Genomic DNA, 20,914 nt, shown 5'->3' on the forward strand with positions numbered 1-20,914 from the left:
CCTACATCAACATGATTAGTCATAGGTAGGACCACGTCCTCTCCCTCTGGAAGGTCCCTCCCATCTCCTACCCCATCCCACCCCTCTAGGCAATCACAGAGCACTGGGTTGAACTCCCTGCAGCACACAGAAAATTCCCACTGGCTATCTATTTTACGTTTGGTAATGCTCTTCTCTCAATTTTTCCCACCCTCTCCTTCCCCCACTGTGTTCACAAGCCTGTTCTCTATGTCTACGACTCCATTGCTGCCCTGCAAATGGATTCGTCACTACCACCTTTCTAGATTCCATATATACACATACTTTAAACATTGAACTATAGATCATGTATAATAGTATGTTAGTTTTAGGTGTACAATATAGTGATCCAACCATCAAATACACTGCAAAATCATCACCGTGAGAAGTTCAGTAAGTTCTCTCACTCTCCAAAATTATTAGTGTTATTGACTGTATCTCTTGTGCTGTATATTACATCCCCATGACCTATTTATTTGATAAATAGAAGTCTGCCTTTCCTAATCCCCTTCACCTAGTTTGCCCAACCCCCAACCCCCTCCCTCTGGCAACCGCCAGTTTGCTCTGTTTCTGTTTGTTTTGTTTTTAGATTCCACATATCAGTCAGATTATACAGTATTTGTCTTTCTCTGTCTGACTTATTTCACTTAGCATAATACTGTCCTGATTCATCTGTATTGTTGCAAATGGCAAGATTTCATTTTTTTTGTTGCTGAGTAATATTCCGTATTATGTACATACCACATCCTCTTTATCCATTCATCTATTTAAAAAATATTTTTAGATTTTCAATTGGAGTATAATTGCTTTACAATGTTATGTTGGTTTCTGCCATGCAACAGCATGCCACACAATAGCCATAAGCATACATATATCCTCTCCCTCTTAAGCCTCCCTCCCATCCCTCCTCCATTTTTCTATTGATAAGACATTTAGGATGTATGTTCAAAACACTAAGTAATTCCTGAGCCCAGTTGTCCTGTAGACTTTAACATAAAATGAAGAAAGATTATGGTAAATAAATATTGAGCTTTATCATGAAAAGGAAAGATCATGATAGATGTTGCAAAGAGATGTGGGTGAAAGTCAAGTCTGTCTTTCTCAAGGACCACCTCACTCTCCTTTTCTTTGACACCAATGTAGCCTGTCTCACTGTGTTTTCAGGGCTCTTTCTTGGTTCCTCTCTCTGCCTCCTTGGCAATCCTATTGGCCCTCAAGGCCAGAGTCAGTCTCTCCTCTTACTTCTTCACCATATGCATCTGACTCTTGCCATCTCCAGAGGTTACTTGTTTCTTGCAGACAGGCTGTGAGAGATCCCAGCTGGTTCCTGGACTCCTCTACAGCTGATATGGACTCCACTGGGGGTGTCAGGGCTGGTGTGCACACATTTCCCATCCTTAGGTTGGTCCAGACTTTCACCTGAACTATTTGGTGGAATTGCTGTTAAGGCATTTGTAAAATCCAAAGGACTTTCACCTTCTTCATGGCTGCCAGTAGGAGTCCCTGCGTTCTCTTGTTCTCCAAGGTCTCCTCCCTTTGGCTGTCACCTGAATTCACTGTCAGCCTGCAAAGCTATTCTAGTTACTGATCTCTGGAATATGCAGCTGATCAGTCTTCTTCTCCTTTTTTTAAAACAGTAATTTAATCTATTTACTTTTGGCTGTACTGGGTCTTTGTTGCTGCTCAGGCTCTTCTCTGGTTGCGAAGGGCCGGGGCTACTCTCTAGTTGCAGTGCTTGGTTTCTCACTGTGCTGGTTTCTCTTGCGGAGCACAGGATCTAGAGCACAAGCTCAGTAGTTGTGGTGCATGGGCTTAGTTGCTCTGAGGTATGTGAGGTCTTCCTGGACCAGGGATTGAACCCACGTCTCATGCATTGGCAGATGGATTTGTTACCACCGGGCCACCAGGGAAGCTCTGGTCAGTCTTCTTGAGTGTCTAGAGCTTCAGCCAGTTTTCTGCTTGGCCTGTTTCGTGGTCTCATTGCTTCCTCTGTGAAGTTGGTGTGGAGCCCTATACCACAGTCACAGGTGTGGAGCTGTGTACCGAGGTCACAGGACAAGAATCTCTGGAATTCACCAAGCTCCATAGCAAATGTTGCCATGAACATCCTGATCTAGACCAGCTAGTTCTCTGACCTTCATATTGCAGGCTTCCCAGATAGCACTAGTGGTAAAAAATCTGCCTGCCAATGCAGGAGACATAAGAGACTCGGATTCCATCCCTGGGTCAAGAATATCCTCTGGAGAAGGAAATGGCAACCCACTCCAGTATTCTTACCCAGAGAATCCCATGGAGAGAGGAGCCTGGGGGGCCACAGTCCACGAGGTCGTAAAGAGTCTGACACTACTGAACTTTTGAGCACACCATTACCCACCTGCAGCATCCTAAAGTGAAAATGTTAGTCACTCAGTCATGTCTCTTTGTGACCCTCTGGACTGTAGCCCACGAGGCTCCCCTGTCCATGGGATTCTCCAGGCAAGAATACTGGAGTGGGTTGCCATGCCCTTCTCCAGAGATCTTCCCAACTCAGGGATGGAACCCATGTTTCCTGTGTCTCCTGCATTGGCAAGTGGATTCTTTACCAGCTGAGACATAATACAGCATACACTTAGGTAAAGATACCACTTTTTGAATGATATACTGCAATAAACTAGGAATTACAGCTTAGATTTCAAATCCTTTTTCCACATAATCCAATTTCGAGATTCTAATCACAATGATCTGTTTAAAATGCAAACCTGATCATTTACTTGAACTTTTGGGTCCTTTTCATTTTTGTCTTTGGCAGATATTTATCCTGTTGTCCTGCCGTAATAACACTGCCTTCTTTATTCCCCAATGTGTCTCAATTTGGAGAAAAAAATTTAGTCACCTTTTTTGCAAAGCACCTATTATGTGCAAAGTGCTGGTATAGAATTTGTGGTCCAGAATTAAACAGTGCTGCTCCCATTTCCTTAGTAAAAGGAAATGGTAAGTAGAGCAAAGAGTTCATAACATCATATAGAAATAAATGCTGTGATCAACAGTAAGACAGAGAGATGAAGGGAGGGAGATAGTTTAAATATGAGCATTTATTAACATTTAAGTGTTTTTTCATGTGTTCATGTATGTAAACTCTTGTGGGGGAGAGGATTGTCTCCTTCTGGGGTTTGAGGGAAGCTCCTATGCATTGTAAATTCCTTCCAGGTGCACTTTTTTTTGGACTTTATCTTGTTTTTTAAATTTATTTGGCTGTACTGGGGCTTAGTTGTGGCACAGGGGTTCTTGGTTGCAGCATGTGGGATCTAGTTCCCCGACCAGAGATCGAACCCAGGGCCCCTGCATTGGGAGTGTGGACTGTTAGCCACCGGACTACCAGTAAGATATAAAGTATATTGAAGAGGAGATTTATTTAGGAATTCACTCACATGGTTATGAAAGCGAGAAACCTTGCAGTCTGATTTCTGGGTCTGATACTGAGCAGAGGTCTATGGGCCTCCAGGGCACAAAGACTTTCCATGTCTCCCATTTCTTCGATTACAGGAAACAGCCTTCATTCAGCCCCCATGACCTTCCCTGAGCTCCAGTGGGCAGATTCAAGCAGCTGTTAATTAGGGAAGGGTGGGAATGCAAGACCAGGGAGAAACGGTCAAGAGCAACCTTGGAGCAAGGTCTTGTTGTTGTTGTTCAGTCGCTAAGTCGTGTCCAACTCTTTGCCACCCCATGGGGTGTAGCACACCAGTCTCCTCTGTCCTCCACTATCTCATAGAGCACCAGGCTGAGCTCCCTGGGCGATACAGCAACTTCCCACTGGCTGTCTATTTTACACATAGTGGTGTACGTAGGTCTGTAATTTTAAATATTTTAAAACACACATTAAATAAAGTAAACAGAGAGGAAATTGGTTTCTATACTATTTCTATTTACCAAAGAAATTGAAATTATTTCAAAATGTAGTCCACATCAGAATGAAGAAAAAGTTAAATCAGTCAGTGAAATAAAGACAGTTAAGAGACTATTTAAAGGGCTTCCCAGGTGGCTCTAGTGGGAAGAACCTGCCTTTCAGGAAATGTAAGAGAGGCGGGTTTGATCCCTGGGTGGGGTAAATCCCCTGGAGGAAGGCATGGGAGTCCACTCCAGGGTTCTCGCCTAGAGAATCCCATGGACAGAGGAGCCTGGTGGGCTGCAGTTCATAGGGTCCCAAAGAGTCAGACATGACTGCAGTGACTTAGCAAATGCACAAAACACTGATTTCTTTGGAATGGCTATTGGCATAGACTTTATAGATTTTTAATAAAGATTTGGACTTTTAGTGATAAACATTTAAACAGCCTCTACTTTATTGTGTTAAAACGTAAGCTTATGGATATTTCTGTGTATAGAAATAATTTTTTTGGTAGAATGTATCCTGACTGAGAGTAAACATTAAAATGTTGGTGGAAACTGCCAACACCACTCCCAGACACAAATGTATTACATTTTTTTTTTCATTTACAAGAGTATCTGACAGTGTCAATAGCCTCAAATTCTCAACTTTGTGGATAAAGTTTCATAAATCTCTTCAAAGCCTTTGATCTGAGGGAGGGGTGTGTCCTCTGGATTGGGTTGTCCCCTGATTGGGTTGTCCACTCTCTTCCCCTATAAAAGAAGAATCAGAAGCAGAAGTTCCTGTCCTTTCCAGCAAGTCACAGGCTTTCTGCATCTCCAGAGTGGTCAGAGGACAGCACTTGGAAGACAGGGAATCCTGCATAGACCAGAGTTCCAAGCAGGCCTCTTCTGGTGAGTGTGGAATCTCTCTTGATTGCAAGAGAGTGTTCATGTATATACTTTTTTTTTTTTTTCCAAAATCTTTTTAAGTCGGCAGACAATAGCTCTTAAAGAGGTTACCTTGTTGAAAGTTATTTCCTTGGTGTTAGTGTTAAGAAATACTGAAGGTTTTGTATATTTTTGAGTCTGAAGCTTTCTTAGGATAGCAGCCCAGATTTTTTTCTTGGCATGTGGGATCTTAGTTCCTAGACCAGGGATCAAACTCCATGCAGTGGAAGCTTGGAGTCTTAACCACTGGACCACCAGGGAAATCCCAGGTAGTACATATATTTTTAAAACACAAAATCACTATGAAGTAGAAGTATTTGGCTGTGTTCTTTAAATAGTTCTCTCTGAGAAGTTGTTTTACACACTATGTTTAATTTTCCTTCCTTTCTTTAAAAAAAAATCAGTTCTTTGCTTCAAGAACTATTTGAACCTATTGCTCCAAATAGGTCATCAGTTTGGCCTTCTGCAATTTCTTCATCAACAATTGTCATTAATTTTTTCTCCCTTCTTACTTCTCTTCCTCCATATCTCCTTTCTCTGTCTCTCTGTTGGCCTTATTGATGATCACAATACTTAATTGTACCTGAAACTATAGTAGATAAAGGCTTCTCAGGTAGCTCAGCTGGTAAAGAATCCACCCGTAATGCAGGAGACCACCGTTAGATTCCTGGGTCAGGAGGTTCCCCTGGTGAAGGGATAGGCTACCCACTCCAGTATTCTTGGGCTACCCTGGTGGCTCAGACTGTAAAAAGCCTGCCTGCAATGTGGGAGACCTGAGTTCAATCGCTGGGTTGGGAAGATGACCTGGAAGAGAGCATGGCAACCCACTCCAGTATTCTTGCCTGGAGAATCCCCACGGACAGACTAAGCACAATAGCAGATATTCTTTAGTCTATAACCCTTTTTACTCATTAGGATTCAAATGAACTGGGGCAGTGACTTTAAGTTAAACTCAAGGCTTTTAGTACAATGTGGCATATAATTGTTGTTTAGTCACTAAGTCATGTCTGACTCTTTGCCATCCCATGGACTGCAGCATGCCAGGCTCCCCTGTCCTTCACTATCTTCCAGAGTTTGCTCTAATTCATGTCCACTGAGTCGGTGATGCCATTCAACCATCTCACGCTCTGTCATCCCCTTCCTCTCCTGCCTTCAATCTTTCCAAGCATCAGGGTCTTTTCAATTTTTCTTCAGGTTAGGTGGTCAAAGGATTGGAGCTTCAGTTTCAGCATTAGTCCTCCCAATAGCTGCTCTGTAAATGGGATGATCAAATAATTTTCCCTCCAAACTTGGACTTCTAGATCAGTGTTCAGGGATAGTGTTAATAATTATGGTAGGACAACAGAAATAAAATAAAAATTTTAGTTTCTCCCTTTAAAAATATCTTCTGAAGACAGATGATAGATTTAAATGAAAGGGTGTGCTGATTAGGTTTACATGTTAATCAGATTATTGTGATTAGAGGTTAAATGGATTACATAGAGAAAGGATTAGAAGCCCTAGTGCCGATTAGACAGTCTACTACAAAAGAGATTTTTATCATCGTATAACTGAAGTTGAGTGAATTTATTAGAAAAGTTTAGAAAGTATTTTTTTTTTGAGTTTGAACAGTCTTTTTCAAAAAATATATCTGAGCCCAGTCTAAGGGCAAAGTGAATAAGTGAGTCTGTCAGTGTAAACCGCCAAAGTCCACATTACTCTTCCCTTCATTGGGCATCCAACTTAGTGAGAAAATCAAGATAAAGAGATGATGTGCCTGCGTGCTAAGTTGCTTCAGTCATATCTATTTGTGAACCCATGGACTGCAGCCTTCCAGCTTCCTCTGCCCATGGGATTCTCCAGGCAAGAAAACTGGAATGGATTGCCATGCCCTTCTCCAGGGGATCTTCCCGACCCAGGGATCGAACCTTTGCCTCTCACATCTCACCTGCATTGGCAGGCAGGTTCTTACCACTAGCACCACCTGGGAAGTCTGGATAGTATACATACAATTCAAAATTGGAAACATTAATAGGGAAAGTGCAATATTAATCTTAATAACTGGATCAGGAAAGGTCACTGTTAAATGGTGTTTTGCAGGAACATTGAAAGGTGCTCAAGACTGATTCGAGGGCTCCAGACGCAGCGGCTCTGGAGGTCTGAGCCGCATCACCGACTCCCTTGGAGGTTCCTAGACCTGACGTTCCTGGAGCAGTAGAGGGCCTCACCGTGCAGTAGAGACCTGCTGGGTCTCTGTTCATCCCGCGAGATCTCGCGTTAACCTCGGCTACTGGAAATATGGCTGCAGCGAGTGAACCCGCGATGGAGAAAACTGTGGAATCTGGTTCTGTGAAGAGGGAAAAGAAAGAAAACGAACAAATCCGTAAACTCTTCATTGGTGGCTTGAGCTCTGAAACCACAGAAGAAAGTCTGAAGAACTACTATCAGCAGTGGGGAGAACTCACCGACTGTGTGGTCATAAGGGGCCTTGCCAGTCAAAAATCAAGAGGATTTGGTTTTGTTACTTTCTCCTCCGTGGCTGAGGTGGATGCAGCCATGGCGGCCAGACCTCATTCCATTGATGGGAGAGTGGTTGACCCCAAACGTGCTGTTGCGAGAGAGAAATCTGAAAAACAGGGGTCGCTTGTCACTGTGAAGAAGCTGTTCGTTGGTGGACTTAAGGAAGATACCAAGGAGCATCATCTTAGAGAGTACTTTGAGAAATATGGAAAAATCGATGCCATTGAGATCATCACTGATAGGCAGTCAGGCAAGAAAAGAGGCTTTGGATTTGTGACTTTTGATGACTATGATCCCGTGGATAAGATTGTGTTGCAGAAATACCATACCATCAACGGTCATCGTGCAGAAGTCGGGAAGGCTTTGTTGAGACAGGAAATGCAGGAAATTCAAGGTTCTAGAAGTAGAAAAGGAGGCCCTTCTAGTATTTCTTCTAGTGGGGGTGAAAATTTTGGACGAGGGCCAGGAACTAAATTTAGAGGAGAAGCTGATGGGTATGGAAATGGTCCCGGATCTAGGGATGGCTGCCTTGGGTATGGAGGAGGACCTGGAGGTGGGAATTTTGGAGGTTACCCTTGTTATGGAGGTGGGAATTTTGGAGGTTACCCTTGTTATGGAGGAGGAGGTGGAGAATATGGTGGTCGAGGTCCTGGGTATGGCAACCAGTGGGAATTCTCTGGAGGTGGTTATGGCTATAATTTTGGAAATTACTACCAGCAACCTTCTAACTATGGTCCAATGAGAAATGGAATCTTTGGTGTTGGCAGGAACATAGCGACCCCATACAGTGGAGAAAATTATGGCCTAGGAGGCAATGGAAGAAGTGGGGGTTATGGAGGGGGAAATGGATATTGAGATTCTTCCTGTTTGCCCTGGGCTTCAGTGTCTGAATAGCAGAAGATGAGAGCCCAGACATAACAGAAGAGTTTCAGGTTATTGAAATAAAGACATTAAGAAAACTCTAATTTCAGCCATGAATAAATATTTAGTGATGTGTCAGAAAGACCTCAGAGCAGGTTCAAAGAGTCATTTTTGTGAATGGACTGGATTATTTAAGAACATTACCTTCCTGTGGAGGAAAAACTGAAAAAAAAAAAGACTGACTTTGAGACAGTATCCTAACTTCTTAACTGTTTCTTTCTAGTGAGTGTGGAAGTATTCCTTCTTTGATAATGTTAAATGTGTAAGTTTCAGGTGCCATGTGAAACCTTTTAAATGGTTTTTTCTCAAAGTTTTAAAACTATTAGCCAGAATCAGCACAATAGACAGAATGTTGTTCCTTTAAAACTTTGTGTCTGTAGACTTAATAAGCAGTTGTGCTTTTATGATTTAATAAAATAATTCTAAAAGAAAAGCAGTTGTAATGTGTCCTTTTTCATTTATAACTTTTCCACTTTAAAATTTTTATCTTTTAAGTAATTTTTTCCACTTTTATGAGGTATTATTGATATATACTATTTAATTTACTGTTTATTTTTAGCAGCTTCCCAGGTGGCATCAGTTCAGTTCAGTTCAGTCGCACAGTCGTGTCTGACTCTTTGTGACCCCATGAATTGCAGCACACCAGGCCTCCCTGTCCATCATCAACTCCCGGAGTTCACTCAGACTCACATCCATGGAGTCAGTGATGCCATCCAGCCATCTCATCCTCTGTCATCCCCTTCTCCTCCTGCCCCCAATCCCTCCCAGCATCAGTCTTTTCCAATGAGTCAACTGTTGGCATGAGGTGGCCAGAGTACTGGAGTTTCAGCTTCAGCATCATTCCTGCCAAAGAAATCCCAGGGCTGATCTCCTTCAGAATGGACTGGTTGGATCTCCTTGCAGTCCAAGGGACTCTCAACAGTCTTCTTCAACACCACAGTTCAAAAGCATCAATTCTTCGGCGCTCAGCTTTCTTCACAGTCCAACTCTCACATCCATACATGACTACTGGAAAAACCATAGCTTTGACTAGATGAACCTTTGTTGGCAAAGTAATGTCTCTCCTTTTGAATATGCTATCTAGGTTGGTCATAACTTTCCTTCCAAGGAGTAAAAATCTTTTCATTTCATGGCTGCAATTACCATCTGCAGTGATTTTGGAGCCCCCCAAAATAAAGTCTGACACTGTTTCCCCATGTACTTCCCATTAAGTGATGGGACCAGATGCCATGATCTTTGTTTTCTGAATGTTGAGCTTTAAGTCAACTTTTTCACTCTCCACTTTCATCAAGAGGCTTTTTAGGTCCTCTTCACTTTCTGCCATAAGGGTGGTGTCATCTGCATATCTGAGGTTATTGATATTTCTCCTGGCAATCTTGATTCCAGCTTGTTCTTCTTCCAGCCCAGTGTTTCTCATGATGTACTCTGCACAGAAGTTAAATAAGCAAGGTGACAATATGCTGCTGCTGCTGCTGCTAAGTCGCATCAGTCGTGTCCGACTCTGTGCGACCCCATAGACAACAGCCCAACAGGCTCCTCTGTCCCTGGGATTCTCCAGGCAAGAACACTGGAGTGGGTTGCCATTTCCTTCTCCAATGCATGAAAGTGAAAAGTGAAAGTGAAGTCGCTCAGTCGTGTCTGACTCTTAGCGACCCCAGGGACTGCAGCCTACCAGGCTCCTCCATCCATGGGGTTCTCCAGGCAAGAGTACTGGAGTGGGTTGCCATTGCCTTCTCCGAAGGTGACAATATACATCTCCTGTGTGAGCACATCCAATTTACCTTGTTTCATGTACCTAACATTTCAGGCTCCTATGCTATATTGTTCTTTACAGCATTGGACTTTCCTTTCATCAGCAGATACAATCACACCTGGGTGTTGTTTTCACTTTGGCTCAGCCTCTTCATCCTTTCTATAGCTATTTCACCACTCTACCTCAGTAGAATATTGGGCATTTACAGACCTGGGGGTTCGTCTTTCAGTGTCACATCTTTTTGCCTTTTCAAACTGTTCATGGAGTTCTCAAGGCAAGAATGCTGAAGTGGTCTACCATTCCCTTCTACAGTGTACCACGTTTTTTAGCAGGGACATGCCCTTCAGCTGTTCAGTGTAGCTGGATGAAATGCCTTGTGCTTTGGCTTTCCCACTGCTGGTCCTCAGTGAGCATTTAAACCTTCACTGGCCATCAAGAGTCAGTCAAGATGTGGCCAGAGTTTGAGGCAAAGGCCCTGTTGGAGTGGCTGAAAAGAGGGTCTCGGGAAGGCTGGAACTGATGTTGGAGGATGCCCAGGAGTGGAGGGCACCCCCACCTCACTGCTGCCTTTGGCTACCCTGGAATTGATCTGCCGCCTGGGAGCTGCTGTCCACCAGTGGAGCTGACAAGCCCACCCAGGAGCTGACTATATCCTGGCTTTTCCACTGCTGCTGGTTGCCCTAGTACTTTATTTATCTTCTTAACCAAAAGTTTGTACTTTTTGGCAACCTTCATTCTATTTCTCTGCCCACAAATTCCCCACTTCTGGTGGTATCTTTTCCTTTGAGATTAAAAAGGAAACTTTAAGTTCATCCTATAAATGAGATGCTATAGTATTTGTTTTTCTCTGACTTATTTCACTTAGCATAGTGCCCTCAAGAGATTATCCATGTTGTTGGAAATGGCACGATTTCCTTATTTTTTTATGGTCAAACAGTCTATCATTGTATGTGTATGTATATATGTATATGAGCATGTGTATAAATACATGTATATATGCATAAAATGTAAAATCACATTTTCGTTATTCATTCATCTTTTGATAGATATTTAGGGTCATTTCCATGTCTTGGCTATTGTAAGTAATGCTGCAATGAACATGGACTATTCAGGATAATGACTTTTGTTTTGTTCAGATATATACCCAGAAGTGGAGTTGAAATAGAGCAAGTCCCTATAGTCCTTCCCATCCCCCTACCCCATGTCCTCAACCTGCCTATTATCTGTGGGGGGGGGGGGGGAGGAAAACTTAGCTAGAAGAATAAGTTTAATCACAGAAGTGAGAAAATGCAGAAGGAAAGAAAAGCAGTCAAATAGGACAAAACAGTAATAGTTTAGTCATTAAGCATAGTCAAGGAACTTTAGCTCCTTCTCAAGGGCTATAGATAATATTTTGAGCCGGAATAGGTTAACTGCATGATGGCCAGGCTGGAGCCATGACAGAGCTCCCACAGTTGTGAGCACTGGCCTTAAGGAAATGGGAACCAACCAACCCTGGAACTTAGAATCAACTGTGTTTAAAACAATCAAGATGGTGTTGGTCAGACCACTGGTGGCCAATTTCAAGATTACTGTTAGAGCTGACTGCTCTTTCTACATGTAGCCCCATTCTTCTGCCTATACACTCTCTTGCCCCATGATTGTCAATGGGGGAGTTGCCCTTTGGACAGGAGTCTGCCCTCCCACATGGCCCTAGTCACTGGCATCCAAAATAAAGCAAATTTTCCTTTCCATCAATATTGCCTTTTTATTGGCTTTTGAGCAGTGAACATCTGGACCCCACTTTCAGTTACAGTTTGATGAATTCTGACTCCAATTATATCTTAATATGATCCAAATTACAATGTTCTGCTATCTATTTGACTTTTATTGTATCAGAAGGAATAAATTCTCATCACAAAAGTGCTTTTTTCTTTCAAAAATATTAAACCTGTGGAAGAAGGCATTTAAATGATAACTGATATTAAGGAATTAAGTAACTAAGAAGGTTCTGATTCCAAGAAAAGGCTGATTTAGTAAGCTTCAAGACAGTTCAAGAGCAAATATTCAAACAAAAACACAGTGAAAAATAGACAAAACGGAGTTAAAAGATAAGTGGGAAGTGATGAAGAGTGGACGAGAGAGAAGGTGGGGAGGAACTGATATCACAAGTGAAAATATACACAAGCATGTTCCAAATGGATGAAATACATCAACTCACAGATGTAAGTAACTCAAAGTTCTTTGAGCAAAAAACAAAACAAAAACAAAACCACAGAGGAAAGAGTGAGATACACTATGGTCTCAATGCCAAAGTTAATGTAAAAAGGTTTTAGACATTTTAGAGAATACAGAGGCTAATTGGTGATGCCTAGACATAAATAAAAACTAAGACAGATAGCAATACAGAACTTTTTTATTGTAGAAAATATTTTAATTTCTTTTTTTTTTTTTTTTGGCTGTGCTGGGTCTTCACACGGGCTTACCTCCAGGGGCAGCATGTGGGCTTCCCTTGCTCAGTCCATGGGCTTCCTGTTGCAGTGCAATGGGATTCTCTTGTTACAGATCACGAGCTCTGGAGTGCAAGAGCGGTAGTTGCAGCCCAAAGGCTTGGTTGACCTGTGGTATATGGGATCTGAGTTCCCTGACCAGGGATCTAACCTGTGTTGGAGGGTGGATTCCCTTTCTTATATATTTATTTATTTTTGGTTATGCTGGGTCTTCATTGCTGTGTGGGTTTTTCTCTAGATGCAGCGAACGGGGGCTACTATCTAGTTGTGGTGCTTCTCACGGCAGTAGCTTCTCGTTTTGGAGCATAGGCTCTAGGGCACAGGCTTAATAGATGTGGTGCACCGGCTTAGTTAGTCTGAGGCATGTAGGATCTTCCTAGATCATGAATCAAACCCATGTCTCCTGCATTGGCAGGAGGATTCTTTACCACTGGGCCACCAGGGAAGTCCCTGGAAAATGGATTCTCAACCAGTGGACCACCAGGGAAGTCCCAAGAACCTTTCGAAAGTGCTAAAATAAATCTCATGTCAAGACAAAATTCTATACCCAGCATCAAAATGGTCCCAAATAAAGATGTCTGAAAAACTTAAAATGAAGCATTTCACTGTTAGCAGCCTTGAATTAGACAAAATACTAGACAGTGTTATTAAGTCCAAAGGACAATAATTCCAAATTGAAAACTAGGGTTGCAGGAAAGAATAGAGTCAATAAAAGAGAATTTAAAATAAATACCAATGAATTCTGCTTTATAAACAGTTCAAGAAACATGTCATGGAGATTAAAATATATGTAGAATTAAAATGCATGACAGCAGTAATAGAAAAGCCAGGGAAGTTAAAATGAAATTGAAAGTATTCCAAGATTTTAGCTTTGAGAAAAGTGGTAAAAATGATTATCTGTATTTGTTGTTTAGTCACTAAATTTTGTCCAACTCTTTTGTGACCTCAGGGACTGTAGCCCACCAGGTTCCTCTGTTCATGGGATTTCCCAGGCAAGAATACTGGAGAGGGTTGCCGTTTCTTTCTCCAGGGGATCTTCCCCATCCAGAAACCAAACCTGCTTGACAGGTGGATTCTTTACCACTGAGCCAGTAGGGAAGATCAATTATCTGTATCAGGCTACATTAAATGAAAGAATCATAATTTAATCATACTTTATAATACTCACAAATTCATAATTTAATGCAACCACAAATATGTGTATATGAAAATAACAAGTTTATACAGGGAACAATGTGATAATGAAAGAGTTAAGTCATAGTCAGTGAAGTAAAGAGAGTTTAGTGCAAAGAGTAGGGAAAGAGTCAGATGGTTGAAGTAATTTCGTATTTATTAGTAATTTCCCCAGGTGGCGCTAAGTGGTAAAGAACCAGCCTGTCAATGCAGGAGACATAAGAGACTCAGGTTTGATTTGGGTCGGGAAGATCCCCTGGAGGAGGACATGGCAAACCACTCCAGTATTCTTGACTGGAGAATCCCATGGACAGAGGAACCTGTCAGGGTATAGTCCATGGGGTCGCAGAGTCAGACATGACTGAACCGACTGAGCATGCATGCATGCAGGTGAAACACAAATGAACAAAACTAATTTCTCTGGCATGGCTGTGGGATGCAGACATTCCAGATTTGTTAATACAGTTTGGGCATTAATTACTGGTAAACATGTGAACAGTCTCTACTGTATTGTGTTAATACATGAGTTTACAGATATTAAAAAAAATAAAGCTTTTAACACTTAAACTTTAAACATACATAGTACTGTACCTTAATGAGATAATGGATGTCAAAGCTATTGTGGTAATCATTTCATGATATAGATGTCATATCATTATACTATTATATTCCCTTTAAACGTCTATACTGTGTGCATGTGTGCTAAGTCGCTTCAGACTCTTTGTGGACTCTCTGTGGACTATAGCCCATCAGGCTCCTCTGTCCGTGGGATTCTCCAGGCAAGAATACTGGAGTGGGTTGCCTGCCCTCCTCCAGGGGATCTTCCTGACTTAGGATTGAACCAGCGTCTCCTGCAACTCCTGCATTGCAGGCAGATTCTTTACCGCTGAGCCATGGGGGAAGCCCAAACATATATAGTACTGTATGTCAATTGTATGTCAATGATATCTCATGAAATCAGAACAAAAATTGTTATGGAAAAAGTTAAAAGCACAAAAACGTATAAATCAAAGAGGACAAACAACTGTGTTTTTCTTCAGAATTATTTTATTGAATCATAAATGTACACCTGCTTTACAACTACACTCTAAAATTTAAGGAACAATGTTATGCCTCATTACAACATACTCCTGGCTAACAGCTTTTCAATATCTGAGAAAAATCTTGCAAAAGTTTTCACATGATCAAAATAAGGATGCTTCTACACTCTGACAAAGACCACTAGGAAAAAATAATTAAGCTAAGAAACTGTCTCAAAGGCATTTTCTATATAGTTTTTCCTCTGCAGGCAGGTAATGTTCTTAAATAATCCACTCCATTCACCAATGGCTCTCTGCAGCTCCTCTGGTGTCTTCTGCCACATCACGGCATGTTTACTCATGACTGAGACAAGAATTTCCATCACCTGAAGCTGTCCTGCTACCTCTGGGCTCTCATCCTCTGGTATTCAGACAGTGAGTGAAAGTTGCACAGTTATGTCTGACTCTTTTCGACCCCATGGACTATATCGTTCATGGAATTCTCCAGGCCAGAATACTGGAGTAGGTAGCCTTTCCCTTCTCCAGGGGATCTTCCCAACCCAGGGATTGAATCCAGGTTTCCCGAATTGCAGGCGGATTCTTTACCAGCTGAGCCACAAGGGAAGCCCATGGCAAAAAAAAAAAAAAGCTCAATATCAGCTTTGCCCTCCCAACCCTCACTTCCTCCACTGCCTCCTGGACCAGAGTTTCAGTCTGTAAGTTTTCCCCACTGCTGGCAGTAGTTCCTCAGACTTTCTTCTGTGGTTTCAGACTCAGTTGCTTCAGCTCAATTCGCCATAGCTGAAGGAGATGAGAGAGATCTCAGCGAAGAGTGCAGGTCTGAACTGTCCTGGCTCTATGGTGAGAACCTAAGGTGCTCCAGAAAAATACCTCTAGGAGCATCTCCACGAAGACCCAGCGATGCTGCTATGGCCTCTCAGCTCCTGTCTCCCTTGAAGCAATCCTGAGTGATTTTCCATCTTCCTGCAAAACATACCAGTTGAAGAGAGTGACCTTTCCAGACTCAGTCATCAAAATTAAGATTCCAATTTATCTATTAGTTTTCAAATTGTGAATTGCATATGTATTATCATCTCTTCCTTTTATGTTGATTTTCTCACCTAGTTGAATACCCAATGAAGGGAAGAGTAATGTGGACTTTAATGGTTCACACTGACATACTTCATACTTACTTATTCACTTGGCCTTTAGAAGGGGATCAGATACAATTTGTTGAAAGAAAGTATTCAATCTCCAAAAACACTTTCTAAAGTTTTCTCTGAAAGTCACTCAACCTCAGTTATACCATGATACCACCTTTTTGGTGGGAGACTGCAGTCAACTGTCACTATGATTTTAACATTCTTTCTCTCTTAATCCATTTAAGACTCTAACTATAATAATCTACTTAAAATGTAAACCTAATCAGTGCACCCTTTCTTTTACAACCCATCACTTCTGTCTTCAGAGGATGTTTTTAGAGGGAGAAAATAAAAATATTTTAATCCTGTTCTGCCATAATTAGTAACACAATACCTTTCAACACCCAGTATTTCACAGTTTGGAAAGAAAATTATGTGATCCTTATGTTTACAGAGTTTACACCTATTATATGCCAAGTTGTGGACTAAGACCCATGATTCAAAATGTCACTGAACAAAGTCGTTGCCCCAATTTATTTGAATCTTTGTGACAGAAAAGATTTTTTTAAAAGTTCTAATCCTAGGTTAACTCTACACAACAAAGAACCACCACAACATCATCTAAAATGACACAAAGTTACAAAACCCCAAACAGAAAATAAATAGTACTGACTGTACAATAAAAACCAAAAAAGCAATGTACATATTGCCAAGGTAGCCTGCAGGACCATGAACAGCAACACAACTGCCCCTGGTAGGGGTGGTTCTGTGATGAGCTGGCAGATCTGGCTCACAACTTGCCAATTTCAGAGTAAGGGAGGGAGTGTGTGTGTGTGTGTGTCTGTGTGTGTGTGTGTGTGTACACACGTGAAAAGAACTATTTGGGGCAGATAACATGGGGCATTTGACCCTAGAGGTCAGAAGAGGACCCTAGCAGGGGAGCAGGGCTAGGATAACAGGAATGGCATCACGGCAGGACCGGGCCATCAGATCAGCCCAGCTCATTTGGGACATGGGAAAACGTGTTCCCAGGCTGGGGATGTCCCTCCACCTGGAGCCCCCTGGCTCATCCCTGCTGGATTTGCTAACTATAGAAACTTGGAAGTTTTCCAGCCAGAACACTGGAGGGCATCTTTACAATCACAACCCTAAACCAGCAACACCCCCGCAGCCTGAGCTCTAACTGCTCGGGGACACGTGTCAACTGCTGCCCTCACCTTTGGCAGGAGCTGGAGCTGGAGCCGCTCCAGTGGCGGGGGCGGCCGGGGAAGCAGGTTCGCCGGCGCTTGGGGGATCTGCCCCAAGGGGAACGCGACCTGCTCCTCCTCAGCCTGTGCCACGCCGGGGGTGGTGGCAGCATTCTCCGGGGAGGGCTCAGTCGCCTGGCGGTGGCTGGGGCCAGGGGGCCAGCACGGCTGTGGCCGTGATCTGCCGGCCGTCAATTTGCCCTCCGTCCATGTGCCTGAGCGCTTTCGCAGCCTCTTCCGGATTCTTGAACTCCACGTAGGCGTGGCCTTGAGACGGATGCGCGCGCATCCTTTCTCTGGGCAGGTCGACCTCTCTAACTCTCCCGAAGGTGGAGAATATCTCCCGGATGTGCTCCCTGGTCACCTTCCGGGTGAGCCTCTCGACGTGCACTTTGGTGGGCTTAGGGGCGGGGCTGTGCCGTCTCCTTTTCTCATCTCGTCTGGGTGGTTTGGGTTTGGAACGGGACCGCGGCCCGTGGTCTCGGGGGCACCAAGGCCTCGGAAAGTCGGAGGAGCTGCTGGAGCTGGAGCTGCGGGACCCACTGGAGCGTCCGGAGCGTCCGGATGCTGAGAGCGAGCTGGAGCCGCGGCTGGAGCCCGCGCGGGACCGAGCCCCCGAGCTGCTGCTACCGCCCGAGGCCCTGCGCCGCTTCCGAGCTTTATCCCTGCCGCGGTCCTTCTCGCCGGACTGCTGGGCAGCGCCTGTATCTTTACAGCGATCCGCGGACTGCTCGTCAGAGCGCTCTTTGCGTAGGATGGGAGACGGAGTCATCTCGCCTCCGCGCTCCTCAGCCTCAGGAGAGAGAGGGGTTAATAGATTAAAAGATGTTTCCTACAGTGTTAGGTACGATAGAGTGCTGTGATCATCAATACGGCCATCACAGAGGCAGAGAAAGAGGGAGGTAGGGAGGAAGAGATGTAAGAAGAAAGAGAAAATATTAATGACAATTATCGATGATAAAGAGACTGGAGAAGGGCAAACTGATGACACATATGGATCAGAGAGCTGAATTTTTAAAAACATTCTGTTGTTTGCTAAATGTTCCCAGAAATACAAGAGCCAGTGATGTATTAGATTTTAGCCCAACATCAAAGCAGGTTCCAGGTTGTTTTAGACAACATTAAATGTACAAAGATGGCTTCCCTGGTGGCTCAGACGCTAAAGAATCTGTTGGCAATGCAGTAGACGTTGTGTGCGTGCTGAGTCACTTCAGTCGTTTCCGACTCTGCGACCCTATGGACTGTAACCCTCCGGGCTCCTCTGTCCATGGGATTCTCCAGGGAAGAACGCTGGAGTGGTTTGCCATTCCCCCACTTGAGGGGATCTTCCAGACCCAGGGATTGAACCGGAGTCTCTTACATCTGCGTTGGCAAACAGGTTCTTTCCCAGTAGCGCCACCTGGGAAGCAGTAGACATTAAACAAAGCTTTATCAGTTCAGTTCAGTTCAGTTGCTCAGTCGGGTCCGACTCTGCGACCCCATGAATCGCAGCACGCCAGGCCTCCCTGTTCATCACCATCTCCCGGAGTTCACTCAGACTCATGTCCATCGAGTCCGTGATGCCATCCAGCCATCCCATCCTTGGTCGTCACCTTCTCCTCCTGCCCCCAATCCCTCCCAGCATCAGAGTCTTTTCCAGTGAGTCAACTCTTTGCATGAGGTGGCCAAAGTACTGGAGTTTCAGCTTCAGCATCATTCCCTCCAAAGAAATCCCAGGTTTGATCTCCTTCAGAATGGACTGGTTGGATCTCCTTGCAGTCCAAGGGACTCTCAAGAGTCTTCTTCAACACCACAGTTCAAAAGCATCAATTCTTTGGCGCTCAGCTTTCTTCACACTCCAACTCTCACCTCCATACATGACCACAGGAAAAACCATAGCCTTGACTAGGCGGACCTTAGTCGGCAAAGTAATGTCCCTGCTTTTGAATATGCTATCTAGGTTGGTCATAACTTTTCTTCCAAGGAGTAAGCGTCTTTTAATTTCATGGCTGCAGTCACCATCTGTGGTGATTTTAGAGCCCCCCCAAAAATAAAGTCTGACACTGTTTCCACTGTTTTCCCCGTCTATTTCCCATGAAGAGATGGGACTGGATGCCATGATCTTCATTTTCTGACTGTTGAGCTTTAAGCCAACTGTTTCACTCTCCTCTTTCACTTTCATCAAGAGGCTTTTTAGCTCCACTTTCTGCCATAGGGTGGTGTCATCTGCATATCTGAGGTTATTGATATTTCTCCTGGCAATCTTGATTCCAGCTTGTGTTTCTTGCAGTCCAGCGTTTCTCATGATGTACTCTGCATAGAAGTTAAATAAGCAGGGTGACAATATACAGCCTTGATGTACTCCTTTTCCTATTTGGAACCAGTCTGTTCCATGTCCAGTTCTAACTGTTGCTTCCTGACCTGCATACAGATTTCTCAAGACGCAGGTTAGGTGGTCTGGTATTCCCATCTCTTTCAGAATTTTCCACAGTTCATTGTGATCCACACAGCCAAAGGCTTTGGCATAGTCAATAAAGCAGAAATAGATGTTTTTCTGGAACTCTCTTGCCTTTTCGATGATCCAGCAGATGTTGGCAATTTGATCTCTGGTTCCTCTGCCTTTTCTAAAACCAGCTTGAACATCAGGAGCTTTATAGAAACATAAAAATGCACAAAGGTACTGGATTAATTTGGAAGAGAAATAAGGTACAGTTAGATATAGCCTCAGAGGATATCTCAGGTAGAGGAATCAAAAAGCGAGAAAAAAAGAAAAGACACTGTAAAATAAAAGTCACCTTGACCCTGGTGTGAGTGATATAGGCAAATCACAGACAAAACCCTTACCACAAGTCCTAGCACCTCACCGCCTTGTCACCCCCAGGGCCCATGGACTTCCGATCTGTGCTGTCTTTGTTGCAGCTCAGGGCCACCACAGGGGAAACTAAACCCCGAGAAGCAGACCCTGTCCAGATGTATCAGGCAGATGGCTGGAACATTCTGTCTTCTTCCAGCTTAAAAATGGGATAGTCTGGGCTTTGTAGTGTCATTTAGTTCAGAACTGCCTTTCATGGGAGCACTGCCTCTTCAGCCCACATTATAAGCACTATTAATACGAAGAGAAAGAAATCTGAGACCCAGTATGGCAGAGTCTGGGGTAGCGCCTGTGCATTCTGCCAAGGGGTCAACCCAGGCCTCTATCTGTAATAAGGACCCTCCTGTCAAGTCTCAAAAAGCTTCTCCACCTCACCAGGCTAGACCAGTGATTTTCAGAGTGAGAAAATGAATCCTTGGACCATAAGCAGCAACAAAGCCTGGGGAATTACTACTAGAAATGCAGAGTCTCAGGCCTTGCTCCCAGATGTGATGAATCAGAGACTCTGGGATGGAGCAGCAGAGAGCTGAATTAAAAAGGAAGAAAGAAAGAAAATACTAGAAAAAAAAAAAAACCGACCCAATCAAAGAAATGGGCCAAAGAACTAAACAGACATTTCTCCAAAGAAGACATACAGATGGCTAGCAAACACATGAAAAAACGGTCAACATCACTCATTATCAGAAAAATGCAAATCAAAACCACAACGAGGTACTATGTCTCACTGGTCAGAATGGCTGCCATCAAAACGTCTGCTGCTGCTGCTGCTGCTGCTGCTGCTAAGTCACTTCAGTCGTGTCCGACTCTGTGCAACCCCATAGAGGGCAGCCCACCAGGCTCCCCCATCCCTGGGATTCTCCAGACAAACGTCTACAAACAATAAATGCTGCAGAGGATGTGGAGAAAAGGGAACTCTCTTACACTGTCGGTGGGGATGCAAACTAGTACAGCCACTGTGGAGAACAGTGTGGAGATTCCTTAAAAGAACTGGAACTAGAACTGCCATAC

The 20,914-nt window shown here is 43.6% G+C and overlaps 1 protein-coding gene and 1 pseudogene across 1 annotated transcript; one reads left to right on the top strand and one right to left on the bottom strand.

Annotated features, from left to right (window-relative positions):
* Positions 1-6,905: 6,905 nt before the first annotated feature.
* Positions 6,906-8,475, top strand: LOC101105571 (heterogeneous nuclear ribonucleoproteins A2/B1-like). The gene has a single exon (XM_042250045.2). It carries the CDS (start codon positions 7,090-7,092, stop codon positions 8,164-8,166), a length of 1,077 nt encoding a protein of 358 aa, XP_042105979.1. The 5' UTR covers positions 6,906-7,089; the 3' UTR covers positions 8,167-8,475.
* A 6,201-nt stretch (positions 8,476-14,676) lies between these two features.
* LOC105609450 (RNA-binding protein with serine-rich domain 1-like) lies at positions 14,677-17,996 on the bottom strand (annotated as a pseudogene).
* Between the last annotated feature and the right edge of the window lie 2,918 nt (positions 17,997-20,914).

Source organism: Ovis aries, chromosome 5, assembly GCF_016772045.2.
Source record: "Ovis aries strain OAR_USU_Benz2616 breed Rambouillet chromosome 5, ARS-UI_Ramb_v3.0, whole genome shotgun sequence".
In the NCBI taxonomy this organism is placed as follows: domain Eukaryota; kingdom Metazoa; phylum Chordata; class Mammalia; order Artiodactyla; family Bovidae; genus Ovis; species Ovis aries.

Coding starts and splice junctions, on each gene's coding strand:
- LOC101105571 (XM_042250045.2), top strand. CDS start 7,090: ATGGCTGCAGCGAGTGAACCCGCGATGGAGAAAACTGTGGAATCTGGT.